Here is a 27714-nt window from a genome sequence, read left to right as displayed (position 1 = left end):
TGTTTTAAAAGCTCAGTTGGGGTGAGCGGTGGAAGGAAATAGAAAACTATTACTCATACTTAAGGCTAGATCTGATGTTTTCCTCATTTTCAGTGTGTTCAAATAGGAATCTGGCAAAGATGATTGACAGGAAGAAGTATCCAAATGCAATTCTTCTGTATTTTCATTGTTTCTGTTCTTGAATTATTGATAGTGCCAGTAGTCATTTACCATGAAAACAAATCAAGTTACGTATGGTAAGCACTTCCTGAATGCAACACTTTTATGTTTTAAAAAATGTTTACAGTATGCCGATTTTATAATTTAACAAAATGGCAAACTGGTGGGGAAAATAATTACAGCAAAATAAAAGCACAGTGTGAATTAAAATCTTAATTCTGTAACGAAATACATAAATGCTGTGTGGAAAAATGTTACAGGAAAAAAAAAAATCCCACCAGCTATGGAGAAAGGCAATGAAGATTTCTTTGTGGCACTTAGAAGGGAAAGACTCACCTTAAACAGGAAAACCTGATAAGAATTTCTGAATTTAGGTCTCTTTAGGAATAGTGGGACATACATCAAAAGCTAAGCCATTGTACTTGCCAGTGACAATCTTTTTTTTTTTTTTTCACACCACCTAATACTAGATCCTTGTTTTGTACAAAAAAAAACTTGTGCCAAGCTGTAGTATTTTATGACCTACATTATTACCCTCTGGGTAGTGAAATGATGGTGCCAAACTAATTATTGCTTTGTCTAATTTTAAATCCAGGTCTATGGAGATTAACAGCTTGCACATTAATTCAAAGCACCAACAGCCCACCTAACCTAATGCCGTTTTAAATGAATTAAAAATCCTGTTTAGGAAACTTTAATATACTTTAAATGAAGAAAATGTGCATCTATATTTTAATTCAGTATATCAAAACCAAATTCACTTTGCTTATTTTGCTTGCTCAAACATACTGCAGGGAGGAACTTTTCTTGTCTTCAGACATGACGTCTCTTGCAGACGAACTACTTGCTAAGCTAAAAGCACAGCCTGAGTGCAACTAACTGTAAAGTGATGGTGGCTGGGAGGTGGGGGGGAAAGGGAGGCCAAATAATGAGAAGAAAGACTATAGAAAGAATATATCGGAGGAAAAAAACCCACTTGATTCCAATGTATTGTCCCCTTTTATATCTTTGACATTAAATGAATGCCTTTAAACACACTGACATTTTGTAATATTACAAAATGAACGTGCAGCATTGAGCAATCAATAAAGATAACTCATCTATAAAAAAAGGCAAGGAAGCATATCACCAAACTCTATAAGAAGGATTGACAGTTTGAGGGACCAGAAAATGATAGACCATTGCAATTACTCCCCAGCCGGTCTCCTCGTTTCCAGTTCTATTAGCTATGTCTTCTTAAAGCAGGTCTCAGACCACATAAATCTCTCGCTTAAAAACCTTCCAGAGCTTCCTGTGACCCACCTATCGAAACGCAGACCTCTCATCCAAGGAACGAATGAAGTTCCTCCACAGTGTATCCCCAGTTCTCACGTCTTCCTATTTTCCCCCTCGTGTGCCTGTGTAGAGCAAAGCTGCAACCCAGCGTGGTTAAATGCTGTTTCCTGCAGAGGCTCTCCTGATTTCCTTCCTCACCGCTTTTGTCCATGCCTACTGCCTCTACACTTCAGTTCACTAATGTCCTCAATAAACCTTTATTGGGGATTGTCACCATTTTAAGCACTGTGGTGGGGGCAGAGATAGAAAACTGAAACCAAAGCTGGAAATTACCACATTGCCTGCCCTCAGGGAGCTTTACAATCTAACGGAGGGCCCAACAGAAAGATACTTAAAACACAATGTTAAAGTGCAGAGAGAAAGAGAGGGATGTAGTCTGAGGAGAGAGCCCAGGGGAGACAGGCTGAAGTGCCCCCCCCCCCCAACCCAGGAAGGTTGGGAAGTCTTCTTGCGGGAGGTAAGTGCTGAGAGTCTGAGGGAGGTAGCCCACAGAAGAGGAGGGGAAACCAGAGGGCACAGTGGAAAACAAGGCACAGAAGGGACAGACAACATGGCGTACGCAGGCTGCAGACTACAAGCGGTTTGTTGTATTGGAGCTTAAAGATTGAGACTACAAAGACCAGGAAAACGGTCCTCTCCTTCATGAAAGAACCCGTATCTTCCTCTAGACAGACCCCTTTGTGAGTCACTTATTCACTTTGAACTATATTTATCTGGCTTTATCCATAAAACGTTCATGTCAGTTTCCTTTAAATCTTCTGCAATTTTTAGTGCAATACTTGTAACCACAGTAAGTGTTCAGTACTATGTGTACTTTCTAAATGCAACTGAGGATCATACAGAATCAGGCAGAGGCTGCAGCAAATATATGAACACTACTACAAGTTCAAGAGTGAATGAAAATGTGCAATCCTCAGATTATTAGAAGAAAACACTTTTGCTTAACCAAGAAAACATCTCAAGTGAACCTCTCACAGGATTTTCGAGTTGTCTCTCCACTGTAGGGTTAGGTCACTGAGGAGATATACAGACCACTCTAATACCCTTTGACAGTACCTGTATTCGAATGTAATTCTAACAAATTGAGTACTTTTACTAAAATGAGGTCAAGGTCTTCACTAGATTTTGGGGGGGGGGGGTAGAGGAAGGAGCATAAGAACTTTTTAGTAGTCTTAGTTGAAGTACAAATAAAGATCCTTAAACTGAACTGCAATTTTATGCAAACATTAAAAAAAAAATCATACCAGTAATTGCATTTTTGTAAGAGCTACTTTAGATTTTGTGAGCAATATGAAAAAAACTTGTAGGTCTAACAGCTAGTAAGTCCTGGAATATTTTGGAAACACAACAGTGTGGAAGAAGATATGACTAGTTTAATGTTTCATTAAAATAATTGAGTTTGAAACTAAACAGCAGAATTTATCAATTAAATTGAATTGTGTTTAGTATTTCATGAAAAACTCAACGTTATAGCACCCCAAACTTATTTTTGTCTTTAAAACATCTTGTTACCCTCATCTTCTTATGTTTTCAGTGCTCTCTGTCTACCCCCATCTTGTCCTTCTCTTTTCTTCTCCCATCACCTATGTATACATCTCTGTGTCTAACCTGAGCCAAATTACCCTTAGTCCAGGCAGACAAGAATATGGTCATCTGCACAATCGCATTTTGTATCACCTTGCTTATTTCCTTACTGTTTACTTTGATTGTTGTTGCTTATATGTGTCCTGAGAATAAGAACACAAAAGTAGAAGAAACTTTCCTCCCTGAATTAGCTTGAGAGGAACATGTGCGCATGCGTGTAGTGTACACACACACACACACACACACACACTCTTCCTGAAGGAAGAAAAGAATAGTGATGCTTATTTTTCTTTGATTTTCTTACAAAGCCCACATCAGAATACACTATGTGTTAGAAATTCATTATATTTGTCTTTTTTACATTAAAAACAAATTAAAATTAAAAAAGAAAGAAAGAAACATCGGGCTTACTGCAGTGGGAAAAAACTAGCCTGATCAGTTTTTCAATGAATTAAATGTTTTCTTGATTAGCCAGTGCACTTTCTTTAAAGACTCAATTTCTCCTCTTTGTGTCATCACAAGAAAAGTTTCATAAAGAACATTGTAGAGATGGATGTCAGTTATGACCAGAAACATTTCTTTTGAATAAAAGTTTTAAAAATAAATGTGGCTAGAATATGGTGACTATTAAAATGTTAATCATATAACATCATTAAAGCTGGTTTTATGAAAACAACAAAAACCATAAACACTGTGCTAATTTTACAAAGAATGCATCTTTTGGGGAAAAAAAAGTCAAATTTCATCTTCCTTTGCAAAAAAAGTAATTGGAGAAAAGCAACCTTTATCCATACTTAAAAAAAAAAAAAGAAATAGTGGGGTGACAAACTCCATAATGGATCTTATTAGTGATGCAAATCCCATAATATATATTTTATTATGTAAACATTTTTTCCTGGAGTATATGTAATTTTGGACAGTTTTGAAATGCTGTGTAAATACATGCAGTGTTCTTTTGAATAGCTTGCTTTTCTTTGATTCCAAAGTTAATTATATTCATTTATATGTTGAATGACAAATTCTATAGTCTGTATTTCAAATGAATATGCAAAGGAGTTAGAAAAGGTACTACTTTCCTATTAATAAACTCCTGCTAACCACACTTTTTCCTGCCCCTTTTTAAAAGTAGTGCTTACTTTGTTTTAGATATTGAAAATGAATTTAAGTTGATCATGAATATATATACATATATATATATACATATATATATCTGTACATAACATATTTTTTTTTAACTCAGTGAATATTCTATCGTACATATTTTATTTGACATTTTGGTTTACATAAGAAACTGTAAATTCAATATGAGGAATTTAGTGTTAAAGGCTGATGAGCTTTGAACTTTTTTTTAACAAACAAGGACAGAGCCACTTTGCTTGAATTGCACAGAGCATCTGCTGTGTGTCCAGAGGACTTCTCGTCGTCATTCTCCAAATGGGCAATAACTGAAATTATAAGTTCTTCACAGTTGTTGTTTTTTAATTCATCTGTACTCAATCCAACAGTGACCCATAGATATTTTTCCACACTTATTTCTTTGTGGTGAAATCCAATGGGCAACTTCTCATAATATCGTTTTCAAAGCTATCTTGTAAAACATAACTAAAGGGGCTCCAGTGTTCTCTGTTACATCAGAATAAAGTTCTTCTGTTTTATTTTGAAGCCTGGTTTAAAAAAATGCACAGAAAGGTCAAATCCATTCCACATAGAAATCTCATTCTTTAGAAATATTTGGTAAGATCTTGAATCACTTTGTTTTGTCTTTTAAATTCTGTCATCTGCTTAGATTTAACTAAAATAATTTTTCTTTCGCATTGTGTCAGCTAAATGCATCTGTTCAATGGCTATCCATTCACAGGTAAGAAAATCATGAAAGGAGAATGAAATTAATTTCAAAGTATATATGTGGTATCTTTTAAAAGCTGCATTTCATCATCTGGAGAGCTGCAATTTAGTCTATTAAATCTATAGCAGAGAAGCAGGGGGAAATGCTTCCGTTATGAGGAGGGTCAGTCCTAAACAAGTCTATTTTCATTCCCAACCTTCAAAGGTAACATTCTCAGCTTCATGGGCTCCTGGTGGAATATATAATTTGCATCTTTCATTCTTAGCTTAGTTGAAATGGAGCGGACTGGATGTCCACCAGGCCAAAGTATAAACTTACCGTTTATCTATTAAAGTCATATTTAATGAAAACGAAGAGAAATTTATTACCTCACTCACTCTCTTGCTCATTACAATTCCTAAAGAACTTTGCCGGGCACATTATCTCGTAGACATCATGATCAAATGTTATTGTTTGCTTTATTATCTCAGTTGGATGGTTGGCTAGTCTAGAATGAAATAGGTTGAAGGCAATCCTCACAGCCTAGAAGTCTGAATGAGGTTCCCATTCAAATGATCCTGGTTGTTTGGGGGTGGGGCGGGGTGATTAGTAAACCAACTGAGCTTACACTGCATAGTAAGCGTCTGGATGCAGCACATTTACATCTAACAAGAGACCCCAGAAAACGTGTGTGTGTTTCTTAAACCTTATGTTCCGAACAAAAGGCTATCTCAGCAACAGACAATCAGCACTGCATTGCTCCCTGGGATGCGAGCAACACACTCAACTGCACATTTCATTCTTCCTCAGCTCCCAGCACCACAAAGCCCCTACTCTCTCTCCACTCCTGGGTCCCCGGCTTGCTCCATAGAAGGGGGTTGGGAAAGCATGAGGCTAACGTCTATGCTGGCGCACCAGCAGCCCGCACCGGGGGCCTCCAGGCGCTGCTTTCCCCGGCCCAAGCCGCCTGGGGGAGGTAGGGAGGGGAACCAGGGAAGCGCGAGAGTGGACCGCACACCTAGACACTTAAGATTTTATTTATTCACAAGGAGGCGGGGGAGGCGAACCGGCTTAATTTGGATTTCCCCCCCGAAGTTGCCTCTTCTTAGCAGATAAAGTCATTTTCTGGCTGGTGCTGGGGGCCCAGGGGAGAGTGCGGGTGAGGTCCTGGCTTCTCAGGGCCAGATCCTGTCCTGTGTGCGGAGTCTCGGGGGGGTGGGGAAGGGTGGACTGGCCGCAGCTGTCGAGAGGGCCGGGAGCTCGCAGGGAGGGGCCCGCGGGCGCGAGAGCCGCGCAGCCCTGTCCCGGGCCCTCCCAGGCTGGCTGGGGCGCGCAGGGGCCGGCTGGTCACGCGTGGGAAAGAAAGGCCCCTTCTCTCCCCCCACCACTTCCCCCCTCCACCCCAAGGCATTGCTCCCCTTTTCCCAGGCTGGGCCGCCCGGGAGTGCGGGCAGGGAGAGCTCCGGGTCCCTGCGCGCATAATCATGACCTCGGGGCCCCCTCCGGGCCGCGTGAGCGCGTCGCCAAGGCTGGGCGGCCGCCGCGGCCCCGGCCGTGTAACATGACCCGAGCGGCTGGCCGGCCAGCGCGGCGCGGCCATTGAGCCCTCCCTGCCCATGAATCTCTGGCGCGTCTCTCGCTCGCTCGCCCGCTCGCCTCCCGCCTCCCTTTCTCCCCCTCCAGCTCCGCGGGCTCCGTGCGTCTCTCCCTCTCCCTCCCGGTCCTCCCGCTGCCCGTCTCTCTCCACTGCCCGCCTCTCGCCACTGCCTCCCGTCTTCTCTCCCTCTCCGCAGCCTCCGTCTCTTTCTCCCTCTCTCCTTTGAAAACTGATCTTTGGCTCTTAGTGTGAAAGTGATTTGAATTTGGCTCGGCGGCGCTCTGCGCCTGCGCCCAGCCTCTGGCATGCTGGCTCCTTCCAAGCAGCTGTTTTGGGTTTGAAATTCCAACATGGCAGAGGCTGCAGTCCGTCTTCCCTTCAAAAACTTGGAATGATTTCAAATCATAGGCACCTTCACTTAACCCTAGCTTCCATTCATCAGCAAACACGTCGGATCGATGCTACGCTAACCTATCGGGTTTTCGCTCCGCGCGTTCAGGTAAGAGGAGCTTCGTAGTTTTCTACCATCTGTTTAAATTTGTTTTTGTTTTTATTTATTTTATTTTTTAAGAATATAAATAAATCCAAGACCCGTAATAAAAAGAGATCTTCCAGTAGTGCCGTAAACATTAAATTTAATTTGCATTCGCTTCTATTCTGTACGCCAACCTGCTGTCTAATTTCTCTGTACAAAGTAGCCCTGAAACATTATAATGCATATTTTTGCTGCTTAATCATTGTAACAATAGTATTGGATTAAGAGTTCACGATAGCAAGAATCTCGTTTTCCGCTATATTGGGCTTACTTATTACTATCTTTTTACTTCAAAAATAAAAAAAAATAAGAAAGCGGAGCCATAGGGTGGGGCTAGACTTTCTTCGGGAACTAACTTCTAAGTAAATAAGAAGTGTAAATAAGAATCTTGCACACACAAAAAGTTGAGGTTAAATTACAGTCTCGTGGCTGGGGGAACGTGAAAATGTCAGAAGATCGGTTGCAGAAAAATGTAAGCACATCATCTTGGAGGGGGTACAGCGTGGTGGGCGTATTGTTGGCAAGGAACGGGAGAGAAAGATGTATAATTTAATGGTATATACAATCCACTGATCCTATTACCGTCCTCCCCGGAGCTCTTGTTAGTTTCAATGGGAGTGAGTGAAATTGACATGGACTTGCATTCCTGGTCATGTGCTTTTTTTCCTTTCTTTCTTCTCCTGTGATCTGAGATCCCCTTTTTGTTGATGTTGCTTTCCCCCTTAATTATATGCATGTAGGTTAAATGAATACCTGACGAAAGGGCCCACGTTTCAAGGCAGTGACATTTGATAGCTGAGAGGAAAAGTGGCTTTAATGAAAAGCAACCTTTGGAATTCCTGCTTGTGAGAAATCCAATTCAGCTTTTTGTGCTGCCAGCAAGAAATGATCAGTAGCACCAGTGTTTATGGTATGTCAGTTTTGGAATTTACTTCCTTTGCATCTAAATAGGAAAGACAAATTAAATAGCATGATAAAAACCATTGAAGACTCTCCTTGGGAAGCAGACGCTCATGATATATAATCCCTTTAAATATATATGTATATTTTAATCTGTCAAAATGCTTGTTTGCTTTTGCTATCACTTGTTTATATTTCAGTTTTGATTAATAGATTACTGGAGTCCACTTTTATCTGTTTTAGCGGTAATCCCAAAGTTGCATGTTACTAGTAATGCACTATATAACCACTGAAGTCAAATGGTATGTAAATTAGTTAAACTCAGTGTGGGGTTTTTTGGGGAGGAGGCTGGGTGGAGAGGGGACAGGGCGGGAGTGTGGGGAAAGACTGCTTACTAATGAAAGTATATATATATATATATATATATATATATATATATATATATATGTACACACACAAAACTGGATGAAATTTTTTTTTCTCAACCTATTAATGCAATTTGACTATCTGCTCTCTGGATGATTACACTTTGTGGAGTAATCAGTTCTTCTGAGTGTGTTTTTTTTGGGTGAGTGAGCGAAGGGGTGTCTTTTACATAAAAATAAAAATATATATTTTGATTGCTTTAAGTATTTAATGCCTTTTAAGAAACAGTGGTAGTTTTTTTTTTCCTTGCCATTCACTTGTCTGCCTGTCAGCGCTTTTTACTTTTAACCTGTGACAGAATTAAATAATCAAGCACTGAAATTGACTTTGTTTGAAATCGCTCTTTCCTCTTTCTTCACACAAAAAAAAAAGGTCAGATAAATGGAGTGAGAGGGGGTTTTCAATAGCTCTTGTGACAGTGCCGTGTGTATACTTTGTGATATTCAATTAAGACTAAAAGGGAACAATAACAAAAAGATGTTAAAAGTATTTTGCATAACCACAGGATATATCCACTTTATACTGGTTTGGGTTTTTGTTGTTGTTTGTGTGTGTGGTTGTTTTTGTTTTTTGTTTTGTTTTGTTTTGTTTTTGTTACATTTACCCTACCACCATGCATTCACCCTGGAAAGAGAGAGAAGGAAAGGGAGAATGTGAAAGAAAGAAATAGCAGTGGGGCAAAGCTGCCAAGGGTCTGTAATGTGGCCGTGGTTACTGCTCTCTCATAACACAAATGTGAATACAAGGAAAGGCACTACAGGAGCCGTTGCGCGACACACACTTTTGGTTGGACTCTGGTGACTATTGAGCTAAACACACACTGCTCTCACACGATAGAAAAGGATTTGAATTTTGCATTTGGAACTTGTTGACTTTGAAGCGATCAATAAGAAGACTGTTTATTTTAGATGCACATAATTTGCCCTGAGAAATGTTTTAAGGAGGAGAGAGCACAGCTTTTTTTCCCCCGGAGCTGTTGGAGCGAATGGGATTGCCAGATGGGCGATTTCCCTCTGTGATGTTAAAGCTGTAATATATATTCAGAGCAGATTGGGCTGCTGCCTGTGATGAGGAGGATATTACATTTATAAATTTTAAATCGGAGCTCGGACAATGTGCTGAGAGCAGAAATTGGATGGTTTGACTGTTCACCGTATTGATACTTAAATGTGATTTCTAGGTAGTAGTAATAATAATCATTGCAATAATAGGTAAAAAACACGTTGGGGTAGGCAATCATATAATTCATGACATTTAACAGCAGATTTAAGTGTGTAAATTGCCCCCTCCTCTGTCTCTGCTTACTATTAAATAATAGTCACATAATTTATTTCTCTGTGTTTAAATGCTTGTTGTGCAAATGATGGTCATTCAGGAGCCTTATCACATACTAGAATTCTGGGAAGGAAAAGTTTATATATATGTTTATATTTGTATATATATATATATATATATATATATATATATATATATAAAGTAGACACTAGTGTATATGTATAAAATAGCATTTATGGTTCCTATTCTGTAATTCTATCCCTCTGATTATTTTTAGATTTTGTTTGTCTCAAACGCGTGGCCTAAAGGAACCAGAACTACAAACCTAAAGGCTGGAAAGTGGGCAAGTGCTCTCACTCTGGCAGCTCTGCTGTTGCAAATTAAAAGTGTGTTGTGGTCAGGAAATGAAAGCTACAATGTCTCTTTTGAACAAGTCGTTTATCAAGAGAAACATCTATCAGGGACTGCCTTGTCACATTGATTCTCTAAAAGTTAGGTCCGAGGTGGAAGCTGCTTTGATGTTTTTGATCCTAAATTTAATACAACAGAAAAAAAGCAAGGATATTATGACCAGAATAGATTAAAAAAAATGTTTCCTGGAACCAACAAGATCTATTTATTAGTACTGTACTATGTGTGAAGTTTTTTGGACATAAGAGTTGAAAGGTTGAAGAGGAAACCCTAGCCTTTATAAACTGATGGTTGTTAAATATGTATTTATAGTATGTTCAGTTATAGCTGGCTTCTTGGTACATATGGACATTTTGAAAACAGATCATTTTAAAGGGAAAATTATTTGGAGAGGGTGTTTTGGAACAATATGCAGGGAATCAGAGTTTTCATTCATTCAAATTTTAGAGTTGCCCTCTTCTTTCATCCTCTCTTTTAGTTCTTTATTGCTGTTTTCTCTCATCATTTTGTGTGTGACATGTTAGTTTTTCTTTGGGAAAGAAACAGTTTTTCTATAAAAGCCATTTTCCCAAACATGCTTGCTCACATCAGCTTTATTGTTTATTAATTGTGCTTGTGGATGGTTATCAGTGTAAACTACATGGACTCACTCAAGTCTTTTGGAATTCCAGCCTGAAAATATAGGTAGGTAACAAATAAACCATGCCATGTATTCTTGAATACGGCATATGTTGCATGCATTATTCAAATTTTAAAAGGTATTGTTCAGAAAATAACCAATTAAGAAAAATTTTTTTGTGAAAGCAGTTAAAAGCAGCCTGCTTCAGTTTGGGAGGCAAAGATAGGAGAGAAGTGTTCCTTTGAAATAGTTTCTGGATACTTGTCTTATACTGCTGTTGGCTCCTTGCTCTTTCATATGGATCTCTCAACAACTAGGCTGATAGACCACAAAGAGTGTGGTGAGAGTTTTGGGAAGTGTAATACTTGCTAATTAATCATGTCTGAAATGAAAGAATAATAGTAGGGTAATAAAATCTCATTGTTGTTTTCCTGGAAGAGAGTAAGACTTCTATTTGGAAGCTGTATGTGTGAGTTGACTTGCTTTTTCTCTTCTCTTAAAAAAGACAGTTTATAGGGTCTCCTTAGAATTATTTCAGGAACCATTTTTTGGGGGAGGGGGTACAGAATATTTTATTTTTCCTGACTACACTGAATCAGTGATATTCTTGAAATTATCTCTGGTATCTACTGAGTGAAAACAGAGATTCTTTTTTTTTTTTTCTTTAGTTACATTAAAGACTCCAGTAGCTGAGGTTCCAGTACTCAGTTGTGGGGTTTTTTGTTTGTTTGTTTGTTTTGTTTTGTTTTGTTTTGCTTTCCATGAATAGAAAATCTTTTTGTTCTTTTTATTCATGTTAGGTAGGAACTTTGAAAACCTGTTTGTAGGCAGGTACTTCTGATAGACATATAAGAGAGCAGAAATTTTATTAATTACTCTTAGATAGTATAAGAGTATGACCACAGGGGAGAAAAGTAGTTCTTCCAAGAATTGATAGAGAATATCTGTGTTATAACTTGACATTTCCAAGATTGTTTAAGGTATTAGCTACTTGAAAAGACAAATGAGTGATATCACTAGAGGTAAATTCTTTTTCTCCTTAGCTTTGCTTGTTACCTTTTAGATTTTAATATTTTGCTTAGCTCATGCATGGGGACAGATTCCCGAAAGTTTATGTGTCTGCAACATTTTTCAGAATTTTCATCTCAAGGTGAAGACGGCTCTTCTAATGACTCCCTATTTTTGTCTGTGAATGTTTAGATGCCTTGAATGATTGCCTAATTAAGTAATCAGTTTTAATAGTCTGAAATCAGCAGAATTGCTAGGTGTATTTGAAACAATTGCAGGCTTTTATGATTTGTACTTTCCAGTTTGTTCTTAGAATCTTGCTTAATAGAAGTGTTTGCTGTTTTGCCTTTTATCAGTATATTCTTAAGTACACATTTTGCATACTACTTTTATAAAGTACCACATTTATTGTTGTGGGGCTAAAATTTAATTACCAGGAATTTAAACTGATTTATAAATTTTTGATTGGGAGAAATTGTTCTGTAGACATTTGTGTGAAATATTGACATATGCTACTGATCGATAAGACTTGATTAATCAGCATATCTGCTTTTTTATCTCAAGTCATTGAAAAGCCAGAATAAACAAATGGCACAGAAAGCAATGCAATTTTTTTCCTTCAATTAAAAAAAAATCTTATTATAATTGTCTCTTTCTTTGGGGGGCATATAAGGGCTAATGTTTCATTAAAATCAGTTGAACTTAGAAATTATTTGGGGTACTTCTACAAGTCCAAAAATGATTCCATCTTCAATTAACTGTCTCTCTCTCTCTCTCTCTCTCTCACACACACACACACACACACACAATTATAGCTAAATTTTTTGTCTATGAAAAATGAACACTTTTCAAAAACTGAAAACAAATGCTTGTTTAGCAAGTGCTTTAAATCATGGTTGGAATTGGTGATTTTCTTCCTTTTATTATAAACGTGAATTTGTATCATTAACTTTTTCACTTAACTTATGGTAGAAATTTCAAGCATAGCTGCTTGGACATGATTGCTGATTACTGATCTTTGGGGGTTTTTGGTCTTATCATTCAAATGGCAATTTTACTTGAAAGATGCTCCCTCCAAGAAATGCAGATAGTGGAAATAAGGAATAGGCAAGAATACGGTGAAAATAAATTGTACTGATAAGTTTGCAGCAAATCAAAAGCAGGTGGGTTGCTGTTTCCTTCAGGCAGCCCCACGGATGCCTGCTCAGGACTCTGCCTCAGCACGGCACATGTGTCTGCTACCTGTTGATGGTAGCCTTAGCAGGGAGACTGAGGTGGCAGAAAAGATAGATGATCAGAAACCAACCAAACATCAGCTATCACATGGCACTTCCTGTTAATAATATTTACATATTTTATGCAACAAATCTGTTTGTTGTCTTGTTACTTGAGTATTGACACTTCTTAACATTGCATATGGTGGGCTGTTGTCTCCGGGTATTAGACGCAGGAAATTCAAAGGAGAATTTCGAATCAGAAGTCTTCATGTTAAATATATGTACAAATGGCTATGTTTGCTTATATTTGAGCCACTGTGACTTTCAGAGAACATTTATACTATTACTCTTCCAATTACTTTAGAGACCAATGCATCTTGAAAGTTGTACGTGTGGTTTATTCTGTGGAGGCCCAAGGTTAAACTTTTTTTTTTTTTTTTACCCTGTGACCTAGCTTAAGTATTCATATTTTTATGTGGGGAAAATCTTTCTTTTAGAAAGTATTTTTTTTTTTTTTTTTATAGCATTGGGACATTTGCTTCTTATTAGACTTTTGTTCTCATTTTCGGTCAAGAGTGGCTTTTATAAAAAGTTTATCAGCAATATTATAGCTTACAAAAAAGATTTTCTTATGGCAGAATATATAACGTAAAATACCGGTAAAATGTTTTCTTAGTATCAAAAACAACTTTACTCAGTTCCTCTCTTGAGTTTTGATTTCTGCTGGTAATGAATGTATTTACTCCACTCCACTTGTGGATGTATTGCTGGCAAGAGAACAGAAACTGCATTTTCTTCATCCACCAAAAAAAAAGTCTTTCTTTTTTCCCAGATTCAAGTAATGTTTGCCTTATGTCAATTGGATGCTTTTTAAGCAACTGAGAGTTGATTAAATGCCATATCCATATGACGGTAAACCCATCTGAGAATGAATGACTTCTACTTTCCTGCTTTGGTTCCTGAGGAGGTATTATTCATGGAAACAGTAACCTTCAAAATAAAATTTTAAAAGTAGTGTAACGTGAAGCCATGGGTTTCCAGATGTAACTGTAAACTTTTGGCTATTCTTTTGATTTATTATTTGCACCATCAACACGCATTGTCACCTTCACCCAGGGCTGGCCATGTCATTTCTGGGGCTTGGTGCAAAAAATAAAATGTGGGGCACCTTGTTCAAAACTTATTAAAAATTCGAGACAGCCACAGCAGAGCAGTAAACCAAACACAGGGCCCTTGTGTGGGGGACCCTGGGGGTGTGTGCAGGTCGCGGGCAATGAAGCTAGCCCTGCCTTCAGAACCCACAAACTTTTATCATTGAGGGCCTGCTCGGTGCAAGTCACTGGGTTTCCTGTTTAAGGGACTGACTCTCCCACAGTTGTTCCCTGTGCCTCTGCCCAAAGAAACACTGATGGTCACTGAGTGAGAGAATCAATGGTAAATGGACCTTTAGGTATCTTCTGCTCTTTCTGCACATGAATTGGTGTGACAGAAATATTTGCCTTTATCTCCTGTTGCCCTTTGCCTGATGTGTGCTCCATGTAGCCCATGAATTCCTGTACAGAGATTCTTAAAAGGAGCCCTGTGTTTTGTCATTGCTCGCAGGCAGGTACGTACTTAAATATGTGCTCGCAGGCTCAGAATGACTGGGGTGGATTTTAGTAAGGTGTGCAGTAAGAGCCTGGAAGTTTCCCTGTTGCTAGGTACCACCACCACCCCACTAAGTGTCAAGCCCACGGTAAATAAGTATTTCTAAGGTAGAATCCGAAATCCTCTAAACATGTAGAAAATCCCGACCAGTCAAAAATAAAAGCACAGCTCACTGAGTGCCATTCAGACACAAGGGGCCAACGCAAAAGTAATTACCTTGTTGTAAGAGTAGCAGCATTGATATTTTGACATTAGAAAGTGGCATCGTGGCTCCATAAACACACGGTGACAGCTGTGTTAAAGGGGCACACTGACTCCTTCATACAGGAACATTAACTGCAGTATGTTATATTCAAATTGTGAACTTGGTTTCTGAACCTGGGTTGAAATAACCCCCTTTTCCCTTGAATAAGATAGTCAGCAGGTAGGACTCCTTTCTCCTTGGGCTTGAACATTCTGTGTCCAGGGGTGGACCAAACGTTTACACTGTTGCTTCCCAAGATACTTCTCAATGAGATCAAGCATCATATTGAGATACCTAAAACTAAATTTTGAAGTCAAGCAGCCTTTTCAAATCAAAACTGAGATACGATGGAATGTCCAGCAAGTAATGGATCTGAGTGCACTTGAAGTTGTACCATTTATTTTCAAAAGGTATTTCTCACATCAGATGACTCTGCCAGGAAAGGAAATATCAAAGACCTCGGAAAAGTAACTATTCTTTTCTATAATCCAAGACTGGGGTGAGGGTGGGGGGCTTTAAAGATATTTCTGAGGAAGAAAAGAAATTGAACTTATTTTGAATGCCTTGTTAGACTTTGTGGAGAGAAATACTATATATGAGACCTTCTCAGAAGAGAAAGCTTTACCCTGTGTAATAACAAGGCATTGCTCTCTCAGTTGATATGTGCTTTAATGAAAGGAGGCTTCAAAATACCTATTAGAACAGTGTCCCATTTAATTATAAACTCACCCTGCAGTTTAGAAATTGTTTGCCTCAAAGGCATGATAAATTTGTAATATTTTGATAGGTGGTTAGCCACCAAGCATATTTTTTTAGTGTTCCATAACCGATCTAGAAATTCTATAGTATAATTTAAATCAGAACCCTTCTTCTCCCACCTTATTCCTAGCCTTTAGAGTGTTAGCTTTTCACAATACGTGTTTGGCCTTGGGAAGGATTAAACAAGGAATCTGGGTAAATCTGTGGCAATATAGTGCATTGTTATGCCCCAAATAACTGTTTTATTTCCCTTTTATTCACTTTTCCCTTTCCATTTCAAATTGAAGTTAAGACTGTAAACTCTTTCTCTTAGATCATATACCTGAATGATGCTAAATTATAAATCTTAATTAGGTATGACTCACTGATTTTAATCTTACAAGATAATTATTCTGAATAGGATAAAAGGTTCCCTTCAGATTGAAAGCATTTTCATTACAAACCCCATTTAAGATCAAACAAAGACCATTAAACAAACAGAATACTGTTATTCTTTTAAGCCTAAGAGTTAATACTTTTGAGTTTAAGTATGTGAATGAGGAAATAAGAACATAGGTAGAGCCTTAGTGTTTGCAAACCCTAAGCGCTTTTGATAGATTTACTGCTAGGAATGACATGGATGGAGAGGAATCTTTTAAATAAAAATTACAGTTTTGATTATCTAAATGGAATATGCTCTCGTGCATGTGCATAGATACATTTCTTTGTGAAGGTACTGATGTCAGGGACATTTTGGGTATTTCTTTATGAGTAATTAGGTTAACGGGGTTAGTTAGAAAATGTATCCTTTCCTGGAAAATGAAAAATTGCATTCAAGCAAAGGTAAAAGAGAAGAACATATTCATGACTTTAAGTACTTAAAAAGATATTTTATGAGTCATTTTTAAGAATAATACCCAATATGTAACTTGTTAAGAATTATAGCCATTTTTACTTTTTAAAGCATATCTATATTAAAACTGACTTTCCCTTCATGAGTCACAAATCTGGAGTCAATTTTAGGCCCAACTTACAAAAGATGGGGGTCTAATACCCTGCCCGGATCGCAGTATCCTATGCCAGCAGTATTGGTGCAAAATTCTTCTTTAAAGAGGGATTTTCATTTGCATTATTCAGAAGATCAAGCCACATTTTTTAGGGGAATACTGATATGACCCAAATGGAGACTTTGGGACCCCGTATGACCTACATCTTTGTCTGACAAACTAGAAGGAGAAAATATCACCACCTTTGGAATTTTATATACCTACATGAACAGTACTTGTTCTTTCTATGGGAGGATTTTAAATGTACTAAGAATAAGGATTCCCTAATTTCAAAAATAGGCTTTATGTAATGATAAGAGTACCAATCAATGAGTCATCAAAATGAATTTAGTTATGATTGTGGGATAGTGGCACTAAAGATTCTTATGCAGAAGTGGATGTTGAGACTGAGCTAAGTGTCTCTTGAGAAAGAAAAATTCTGCACATTTGCAGGATTCCTTTTGGGATTTTTTTTTTTTTTTAACATGAGAGTGAAATCTTTATCAATAACATTTAAACATTTAAAGTATTAGGAAAAAATTCTACTGTTGGAAGATATTTATTATGCCTTTGTTCTTTTAATAAGTCCTCAGTGAAATCATACAATTCATTAATGGTTGTTTTGCTTGTTTGTTCTATTTTTGTGTCATTTTATTCTGTTTTAAGATCAAAGTAAAAAAACCTTAATGGGAAACTATTTTGTACTGTTTGTCTTTAGAAGTACCTATGAGAACACTGCACAACATGTGGCATAGTTTGCTTATAACGATGGACAAAAATCCACAGTTCTACCCCAATATAATTCTATTTCTCTGGAATCTACCTTACTCTACAAAATGCCACTATTCCTAAACTTTCGTATGGTAGGTGTTGCTGATATATCATTGTAATGCACATGTGTACCTAAACATGTATCTTTTTTGTGTTCATCTATAATTTCTAACAGCCAGCTGTGCAGGTGTCCTTCTGCTGGGGTCAGGGAGAGCAAGGTTTTCTACCTATCTTGCTATTTGCGGACGTGCTGGGAACCATGCTGTCTCCTCCATCCTTCCGCTACTGGGACCCAGTTTTACTCATACCTGAGTACTGTTTTGATGAGCTGGGTTTTCATTTTGTTTTTCTTTTTGTTTTTTAGTATTTATCTGTAGGGTGGTTCTTATTTGATCATCTGGAAAATCAAATTTCACTTGAGCTGCTAGAATATGATATTTATGCCATGAGGAGGTAGTTTGAATTAATTAAGAGGATATTGAGCTGTGTAGTGGGAGGAAGTATAACAGCATTTTTTGGCAGGGACACCAGGTGAAAGACAACTTGTAGGAATGGGGAAGTAGTTAGAAGGAAATAAATTAGGGAAGTTGTTGAGGAAAGCAAAGGGTGATGATGCTCTTCTCATGATGGTTTCTAAAAATGATACTGGCAATTTTAAAAAATCAAATACTAATATAATTATGTGAGAAAACTGATTATTTGTTAAGAATTAGTGAAGTGTACAGTAAATAGCATGTAGCTATCACACTCCCCTTTTTAAAAATGACACATTCTATATCAAATCTTGATTATATGGGATTTGTGATCATACAAATTAAAAGAGCTATTGCTCCCTCTTTTCTTCTCATAATTTGAAAAAGTGTGAAAATTATACATGCCTTTCAGGATGATTCATGTTACTCTTAAATTCTTTTTTCTCCCTCAACATACTCAATTTGACTAGACCACAAGTGAGATTACAGAAGAAAAGCCATTGAGGATTGGGGTATATCTTTTTTTAAGGCTTCTTTGGAAAATAATGCATTTATTGCCACTATTAGAGTTCAAACCATTAAGGTAGATGTATGATTTGATTTGCTTTGCGCAAAGTTTAATGAGAAATTTTGGGTCTACTCTGCGTGCTAGCTGTAATTCAGTGTCCAAAATAAAACAAACCAAGCAGCGTGCCAAAGTTACCTCAGACCAGTTAAATGGAAGTTTAGGGGATGCCCAGTTTCTTTTAAGCTCCCCCAATGAATCGGATATAAAGTTAGGATTAAGAACCTCATCTCTAAACCAAAACTTTGTGCATTTCATGAGATCCAAAATTTTCTCCACTTGAAAATATTATTCCTGTTTGAAGACATACAATTAGAGATACCCATTCAGAATTTAAATGTACTGATGATATGTACTAGAGTTAGTTCACTATCTGGCAAAGTTAAACAGCAATCTATGAAAAATTTTAAGAACATTGCCGCCACCCTAGCAGGAGTACTTCAGAAAAGTGAAAGTGGTGAAGAGAAGTGTCAGCAAAAGCTAAGACTATCGTATTTGTGACCCTGGGCAAGTCACTCAACCTTTTTGAGCCTCCTTGCTTTTTTTATAGAAGGAGAGTTGATCCAATGACTATAAAGATTTTTTCCAATTCTATTTAATCCGTGACTGCTTGGTCATGGACTAGTATAAGCTTGAGTAAGTTGGTACCTTGCTGGTGGTCAGTGACTGATGAAAAAGATTTTTTTGTTTCTCTTTAAGAAACTAAAGAAATTGTCTTGGAAACAATGAAAGAAGTTCAAGGACCATTTATCACTTCGTTAAACCCTTCAAGGAGGGTGGTAACCATTCATTAAATATGCTTACTAATTGGTTGCAAGCAAATATGTCAGCAATTCTACTATCTTGTGAGTTGATGAGTATTAGTTAGCCAGTGCTGTTTCCCTGTAAGAGATATAGACTGCCAAGTAGATTAATTTAAGCAGTAGCAGAGTTAGGGCCTTCAAATCCTTTTAAAATATGTATATAAATTACAGTTCGGTATGAAATTTGGATCTTTATCGAACAGGAAGCGATTCTATCTTTCTTCTACTTTATGTCTACTTAGTCTTTATTCCTCCTCTTTTTACTCCCTGGAATGCTCTTGTCCACCTGTTGAAATCCTACCAGGACTTTGACATCTAACTTAGTGTTGCATCATCTGTGAAAACTTCCTTGAGCCACCCTAACCGGGATCCATTTCAATATCTCCTTGATATTCCCTAAGCTCTGTTAAAAAAAATCTTCTTTTGATCATTTGCCATCATCACTCCTCTACTGTAGATTGCAAGGCATTTGTATTTTTCATTTATGAACCTGTAAACTTCTTTTGATCAGAGCACATCTAATTCATTTTTTATTTTTAATCTTCTCAACATGCCTGTACGGTGCAAGACCTGTAATAAGTGTCCAATAACTATTTGGTGAATTGAATTGATAAAAACATCGGAGACTATCACTTGGTTAATCTTTTATTAATCTTACTTAAAGAAATTGGAAGATACTTTTTAAAATATTTAAACAACATATATATTAAACTTGTATATTTCATTTTAAAAAGTGAAATTTCTGTATTCTTCATGTAAGTTAGTTACCAAGGAAAGACCTCATAATCCTGAAAAATAGTTTTATAATTAATTATATGCCTAAAAAGGAGTTTACCATCATTTATTCAGTTTTCATGTGTCGGGAGAGAAGAGCGTTTAAACTATTTTATAAAAATAGAACATTCTAAAAATACCTTGAAAAATCTTACAGAACAAAACTGCATAGCCTGTTTTGATTATAAAGTAGTAACAAATGGCTTCAAATCTTTCTACATCTTTTTTTTCCTTGTGTGTTTGCAGTCAAAAAAAAAAAAAAAAAAAATGAAGCTACCGAATCATAAAATACTAGACCAGGAGACTTCCAAATCAGCTTCTTGCCAAAATAGGGTTATTCAGCCTTGGTTGAACATAGAAAATCAGCACCTCCTGAGGCATTTCATTCTATTTTGTCTTTTCTCTGATAAATACGCAGTGTGCAGATCTGTGCCCCAGCAGCACTTAAAAGAGATTTCCTTGGGACTACATGGTATTAGGGTGCTATGATGTGAGATGCAAACTAGTTCATCTACATTTGATAGGAGACTTTCCTTGATTCTGCAGTTTGTGAATGTCTTTGGTTAACATTTTATTTAATTGGCATATTTTTGTTTTATATTTCAATAGTGTCTGACACTATTACTTTATGTTGTACTAAATACTGGGTAGTAAGCAATTTAGCAGGGTTTACACCCAATGACCTTGTCTTCTGGTGGTTCCTCTGCACTACCAGTCAGGTTTGTGTGCTTATGAAGAGTCATTTTCTTCCTCAAAGCTGTCACTAATGTTAAAACAAATGGCATTGCAAAATTTTCTAAGGTAAGCTCAATTTGATCAAAGTGTTGAAATGGTAATGAGTAGTCAGCAGTATTTTACAAGATTTTTATTTTATATTTGTGTATTTTGAACCTGAAGATGGATGTACCAGAGAAAAGAACTCTTTCACCTTGCTTTGTGAAAGAAATCAGAAAAAAAAAAACCCCTCCCCCCAAAAAAACCCCAAAAAACAAACAAACAAAAAATGCCAACCAAACAAAAAACCCCAAAGGATCTATTGTCATGTTTTTAGAAACACAATTTTACTAAGGCAGCCTATAACCTTGACTGGAAGCTCACTAGTTTTCTTTTAATTTGGGCTTTTCAGATCTGGAAAGTTCTAGATGTTATGTTACCACTTCCTGCTGAAATCTAGGTTGATCTCATACACTCCATATAGAAGAAATATCTGCAGTGCTAATTGTTGAACTGGATTATGACAAATAAATGCCATTAAGTGAACTACAGTGGACGAATGTTGCTTAGTTAATTGCATGAAAACACTGCATCTTCAGCAGAGAGCTTCAGTAGTACAGAAGGATAGGACATTGTAGGTAGAAAAAGAGAGATTTTGAAACGTAGCAAAAGCATTTTTGCAGTTTGACTAAAATAATATGTTTAGTTCCTTTGTTAAATCAGCTCTACTGGTGTTCTAGAAACCATTCAATAAACTAAGCAAGTTAAAATTGCTTAAATAAATTAGTTAAAATCCATGAGAGTGAGAGTAACAATTATGAACTAAAAATCCTTGCAGTGGTAGTTTTCCAAAAACCAAACTAAATCAAGGGAAGATTTAAAAGACATAGCTACATAGCTTAGGGGCGCCTGGGTGGCTCAGTCAGTTAAGTGTCTGCCTTTGGTTCAGGTCATGATCCCAGGGTCGTGGGATCGAATCCCACATCTGGCTCCTTGCTCAGTGGGGAGCCTGCTTCTCCCTCTCTCTCTGCCTCTCCCCCTGCTTGTGCACGCACACTCTCTCTCTGTCAGATAGATAAATAAATAAATAATAAAAGTAAAAAATAAAAGACATAGCTTAAAATTCTGCCATGTTTATGTTCAGGAAGTTGTGGGGTTTTAAGCTAACTAAATAAAAATATCCATGCAGATCTTTCATGCCTCAAATGTTAGCCTTTTTTCCTTTAGTCCTCCCAGAGGAAAACTGGGTGATTTCCCAGAGACCGTAGTAATGTAAGTTGGTAGCCACAAAATAAGAGCCTTGATTAAAAGTTGGTGGTCAATTGTTGTACTCTTTTTTTGAGGGGGGGGGGTGTTCCCCAGAAGCTTAGTTGAAAGTTGTCAATAACTGATTTTTTTTATTAGGCCTAGATGTGACAATTTTTGAAGAATACCAAGGAGGCTATATTTGTCCTCTTGGCTTAAACCTAAAATGAAACGTAAAATTATTTCAAGTGAGCACAGCTGTGTGTGTGTGTGTGTGTGTGTGTGTGTGTGTGTGTGTGTGTTTGTATTCAGTAGAGCAACTAGGAAACATGACGGCACTTACAGCTCTTTCATTCTGAGTGGCCGGTTGGTAGCTCCATTCAGACACCATCAAAGTGAGCCAATTTAAATCTCACTCCAGATTCTTAACTAAGTAGCCCAGGTCTATCTGGGAGGTGGCACTTACTTTTCCCTTGGGGGATATATTTGGCATGATACTCATTCGAAGATTCAGTAAACAGGGTTTATGAGGAATTAGTTAAAACTGAAATTGCAAATGGATAATGAAGTATAGTGTACCCTCAAATGGCTTGAATATATTTGTCATGGGTGCACGAAGAGAATTTTTTAAATGGGTTATTTTAATTAGAGTAAAAACCAATCACAAATAAGCCACTTAAAATTTGCCTTCCTGCAAGGATCATTTTCTTTGAGCGACTGACCACGCCTTCTTCCAGCCCCGTCTTTGTCCAGGGTTTGGTGTATCATGCACATGTCCTTGAAGAAATGTAGCATCTTTCACGAGATTTTTGTGCAAGTGAAATCAGATACCAGTTTTTATTGCAGAACCCAGCCTACAAATGTTTCTCTTTAAAGACATTTTTAATAGAAACCGTAAGGCATAAATCATTTAAGCAATTACCTGGACATTGTGGAAATGGGGCTTGGCTTGTTCTGTAGCCCCAGATGTTTCCAGATTCCAGTAATAACCCGGTCCAGATATTTACAGCTTAATTTTCTGTGCATGTGCACTTGTCCACAAATGGCTCCTATTTCCCATTTTCTGTTGGACAACTGGGCCACTTAGAGGTAAAGAAAGTGATTTCAGCTTGGGTGATGACAAACATTAATGGTTATAATAAGTTGCTTCTAGAAACTTTGATCACTTAAAAAAATGGAGAGGCTAAATCTTAGAGGATTTTATACTAAGAAATAAAATAAATTATTCAAATGGCATTTTCCTTTATGGATGGGGATGGGGTGAATAACCTCCCCTCATTCCTCAAAATTATATTTAGCTTTGATATACTGTGTGATAAAAGTGATTTTTTTTTTAATGCGTCTTCTGGCACTGGTTGGGTTATCACGCAGGCTGCTAGTTTTCCTTGCATTACTTACTATTCCACAGTTTTTCTTGTTCTGACTAGAAACTAAACAAATGGAAAATAATGATTGGTAACCATCTGCTGTGCAGAAATTTCACATATAGCAGTTAACTCTATTTTATAAAACAAGACCAAATGAGTGGATTACACTGTTTCAAGTAAATAGCAACATGCCAAAGAGCTTCCTTTGGACAAAGCAGGAGTACGGGCAGCCAGCATTTCATTATGGAAAGTCAGTTGGTTGGGCTGTGGTACTGGATGTGCCCAGGCATTATGTGTGTGCTTGTGGATGTGTGTGTCCATGGGTGAACAGCATAGATGAAGAGAGTGGGTATTTCCTCTCTACCTGTTCCTTGTGTCTCCATCCTTGTCCCCATAATTCCAATCAAGTAAGTCAGAGTATTGTAGATGTAAATAAAATTATTTAATCACATCATCCTAGATCTCTCTATTTGCTTAAAAAATAAAGCCAAAATTCATTAAGCCACGTAGAATAAAGATATGTGAAAATAAAGGGGCTTGGAATACTGGTTTCCAAAGCTGTACAAATTATGACTTGTGACTAGCCAGGTTAGCTTTAAATCAGGTTAGCTCTGGTCTTATCCTCTACCTGAAGAATACCTTAACTGAAAATTAGATTGAGTATATGTCCAAGAGATACTGATGGGCAACGACTATTCATATAGTTGCTACTCAAATACAGATGTTGCATTAAGGGAAGACATATATGAGAATAGACAGACATAAGTGGTCACAAAGAATTTATTCAGATGGACCTGGTAAGGCCTGATTTTATAGTTGTCCATATAATCAATCGATCGATTTCTCTCTCCTTCCCCCTCCTTGCTCTAAAATCTGTTTAATATATCAATACAGTTAGTTACTCAAAACACACATATTCTCTCCTTCCCTTATTTGATCCTGAGATTTTTGCCATAGAGCAAGAAAAGTTGTTTAAAATGGGCAGTATATTGAGTTCAAAGGACCCATACAGTTCATAAATTCTCTGGTGTCTACTGGATTTTTCATCAGGGAGACTTCCAATAAAAATGATCTATTTTAGAAATAATATTGTTTAGTAGGTTGAAATGTGGTGTAATAAAATTAGACCTTCAGTCTTCTAAAGTTACTACTTAGATGGCACCCTTGGGATGGTAAAATGGCTGTATAAGCAGATGAATCAGACAGTTCCACTGATGGGTACATTTGTCAGTCTCTGTTACAGATATAATATATTCTTATATCTGTAATCCTGACACTGTTACATCCAAATGAAATCAACATGAGGTTGTCATCTTTAAGCAAATATGTTAAGTGTTGTCTTTTGTGCTTTGGATTTGAAAGAAAGGGGCCCAGGGGAGACAGCATCATGCAAATGGAACAAATCCCATTTCTTCTGAGCTGTGCTGTTTTTCCCCTCCATGGCAGCTGGCTGTGTTATCTTTGTGTGTTTCTCTGAGTGCTGACAATTCTTTCAGTGATCTAAGTTAGGGCACATTAGAAAGTGGAAGCAGCTGTCTGTCGCTATACTGAGAGACGTGTTTGCTCTACTGCAAAGATGAAGGACCATGAATCCTTGACACACTCCCCCCCCTCCCCCCTGTACTTTCCAACATGATCAACATTCAGACGCACAGATTGTCTGCTTGGACAGTTTTTTGTTCTGACTGACAGCATCTGGCATAGACAAATTTAAAAATACATAGCATGCCATGCTTGGAATGGGAACATCCCTTCTTTATTAATCTTCTCATTTAAACCATTCATTTACATTTCAAGAAAGGTTACAGCTTGATATGGTTGAAACGTTGATTTTTAAATGAATAACCTTCTAATGAAATGTCTTGAATGAGTACCAAGCAGCTACTGTTCATTAAAAATTACACCCGATTAACACGGCCTTGAAACCCTGAGAGGAAAGGGATTTCTTATTGTTTTAATCCACAATGCTATCCAGTGTTTACCTTTCTGGCACAAAGCGAATAGAAATGATGCCTGTACTCGCAACACTTCTGATACTGAACACAACTATGATATCACCCTTAAGCCGACAAAACACTTGGCCTTGTTTAATCAGCTTTCCTTCCCTCTGAAAACCCCCAAAGGTGTTAAGAAAAATTTTAAACATCACCAAAATATGCCTCTTTCAGGTCCCTTCTCTCTCTCCATGTCCCACCCCTCCCCCACCCCCAAAATACTATGTCTCTGTGTCCAAAGCCCGGGGGGGGAGGGGAGGGGGAAAGGAAAGCTTATATGTTTTCAGATGGAAAAGTGGTAGCAAATGCTTTTCAATTAAACATTCCTTCTGACCCCACGTTGGAGGATATATATTTATTTGTCGGCATTACTTTAGTAATAAACACAACAGTGCAAAAATTGCTCTCTTTCTCTGCCTCATGTCACCTCCGACACACTCACATTTCTTGCACAGCCAACCTCAGCAACATGCTTGTCTAGCATTTATGTAAAAATAATATGAAAATTGGCCCTATCAGTCCGTCTGTGGACTTTGAGTCCAGGGTTGGGGGCGGGAGGGGAGAAGGAGAATCCTCCTTTTATTACACATTGTAGACTTTTCCTCTCACCAAGAATTTCAGCCAGGACCACTCAGCTGCAGGTGTGGCCACAGTAGTTGTGAGAGGTGTTTGGAGGGGGGTAGTGCAGAAGGATAACCGAAAAAGAAACTGTTCAAGTGCTAGGTAGTGATACGAGAAGCAAGTGTGCTGGTTAACTTGGAAAAAGAGGCTTCAGAGGGAGGTTCAATTAACAGTTGTAGGCAGAAGAGGTGATGTATTTCTTCAGCACGTGTAAGAGGTCATTTGCTTTAGGATACATTTTGACGAATTTCAGAGAGAATTAGATGCTGAAATAAAAATGAAGACAGATTACAGCTTCATATCAAAGGTACTTTTACATTCTTGAGTATGAGAGGGGAAAGTGGCACATTTTTAATCCCATGGGTTATATATTATTTTTAAATGTTGCTAATTTGTGTATTGTGTACTTTTTTTTTTTTTTTCATTTAAACAAAATAAATCTTGGAAACTAACAATATCTTTGAATCTGGCATCCGCTTATCTCTCTATCCCACAACCCAGATCCGGGCTCTGGAAATTTAGGGTGGACACTGTTTGGTTGCTATTTTTCTTTTCCTCTCTTTTTTCCCTCTTTCCCTTTCCTCCTTCCCTCCCTCCCTCCCTCCTTCTATCCCTTCTTTCTTTCCTTCCTTCCCTCCCTTCCCCTTTCTTTCTTTTTTCAAGAAGCTAATGGCAGAGAATCAAATCCGAGTAGATCTAGTTCCAGCATTTTGATTGCCAGTAAATATTTTATAATCAACATTTTAAATATAAATTACTTAGTTTGTTATTTTCCATTTTGATTTTTTTTTAATGACTAGGTTTTCAAGGTAGTGCCAATGTGCATCTGTAAGCAAACTGGGAATGGGTTAGAGAACACAATCCCCTCGTGTAAAAAGCCAGGTTTAGCAGTAATGCTTTTAATCTGGACTTGTAGAGGATTCAGGAGCATCCATAGATCTGCTCCAGTAATTACCATACCCCAAGTGGCACGGGAAGAGACATTTGCCTAAAAACTTGATGTCTTCATTATGCTGTTTACATTTTAATTAGAAACATGAAAATTACTGATTCATACAGGCAACTATAGTTTAAGTGGTTTCGTTCACCATCCAATAAATCAAAAAAAAAAAAAAAACACAGTTGGCATAAATAGTTTACTAGGAATCATTCATGGGAATAATGTGTTGGCACTATAAGCTGCTTAAAATATGTTTTTATTTTACCAGAGGTAGAATTTGCATATAAATTAAAGAATGGCATTTTAAGTTGACAGTCATTTATGCACGATACCACCCACATGCACATACATATATGGCTGGGTGCATATACTTTCTATGAGTTTAGAGGGTTTTGCTGTATTGTGGTCATGGAGATACACTGAGTCTGGTCTGTGAGTTTTTAAAATGCATGTCCTCTCTTAAAGTCCATTCAGAAGTGCTGTGGGTATTCTAAATATGCAAAGCCACACACATATCTTTTATCTCTTGGGCAATATCAACTCGCAATAGGAAAGATGTTTGTTTCTTGTATGTTATGCGTATGTCTCAAGAAGGAGCTGCTGTTGCATTTGCTCATTCATTCCCTCTTTCCTTTTCTCCTATTCCCGCTTAACTTTTTGCATGTACCTGTCAGTGTGGCTGCCCTAAAACCACTTCCCACTCCGAGCGCTGGACCGAAGCAGGGGGTGGCTGTCAGAGTCCATTCCTGAGTCAGCAGCACATCCATTGCCTGAATCTTGCGACAGTCACTCATCCAGTTTTCCCCTCCCCAGGGGACAAGCGTCCTCCTCATCAGTGAGGAGGAATGACCCTTCTGTCTGGCATGCTCAAAATCCCAAAT

The 27714-nt window shown here is 37.7% G+C and overlaps 1 protein-coding gene across 5 annotated transcripts in view; it reads left to right on the top strand.

The window, feature by feature from the left end:
- Window positions 1–6331: 6331 nt before the first annotated feature.
- The window catches only part of FIGN (fidgetin, microtubule severing factor), a 133500-nt gene continuing 112117 nt past the window's right edge, over window positions 6332–27714 (top strand). For 2 of the 5 annotated variants that reach the window (XM_047721965.1, XM_047721967.1), the window contains exon 1: window positions 7780–7945. Coding sequence is in view for 1 of the 5 variants with exons in the window: in XM_047721964.1 (XP_047577920.1) it covers window positions 7921–7945 (25 nt within the window). In the remaining 4 variants the exon portion in view is untranslated. Of the gene's footprint in view, window positions 7000–7775; window positions 7946–10379; window positions 10732–27714 lie in introns of those variants that run through there. The other 3 variants (XM_047721964.1, XM_047721966.1, XM_047721969.1) reach the window with 3 other exon arrangements.

The sequence above is a fragment of the Lutra lutra genome, chromosome 3 (assembly GCF_902655055.1).
Source record: "Lutra lutra chromosome 3, mLutLut1.2, whole genome shotgun sequence".
Taxonomy (NCBI): Eukaryota; Metazoa; Chordata; class Mammalia; order Carnivora; family Mustelidae; genus Lutra; species Lutra lutra.
The sequence above is the reverse complement of the archived record's forward strand: the minus strand, read 5'-3'. Positions and strand labels throughout refer to the sequence as shown.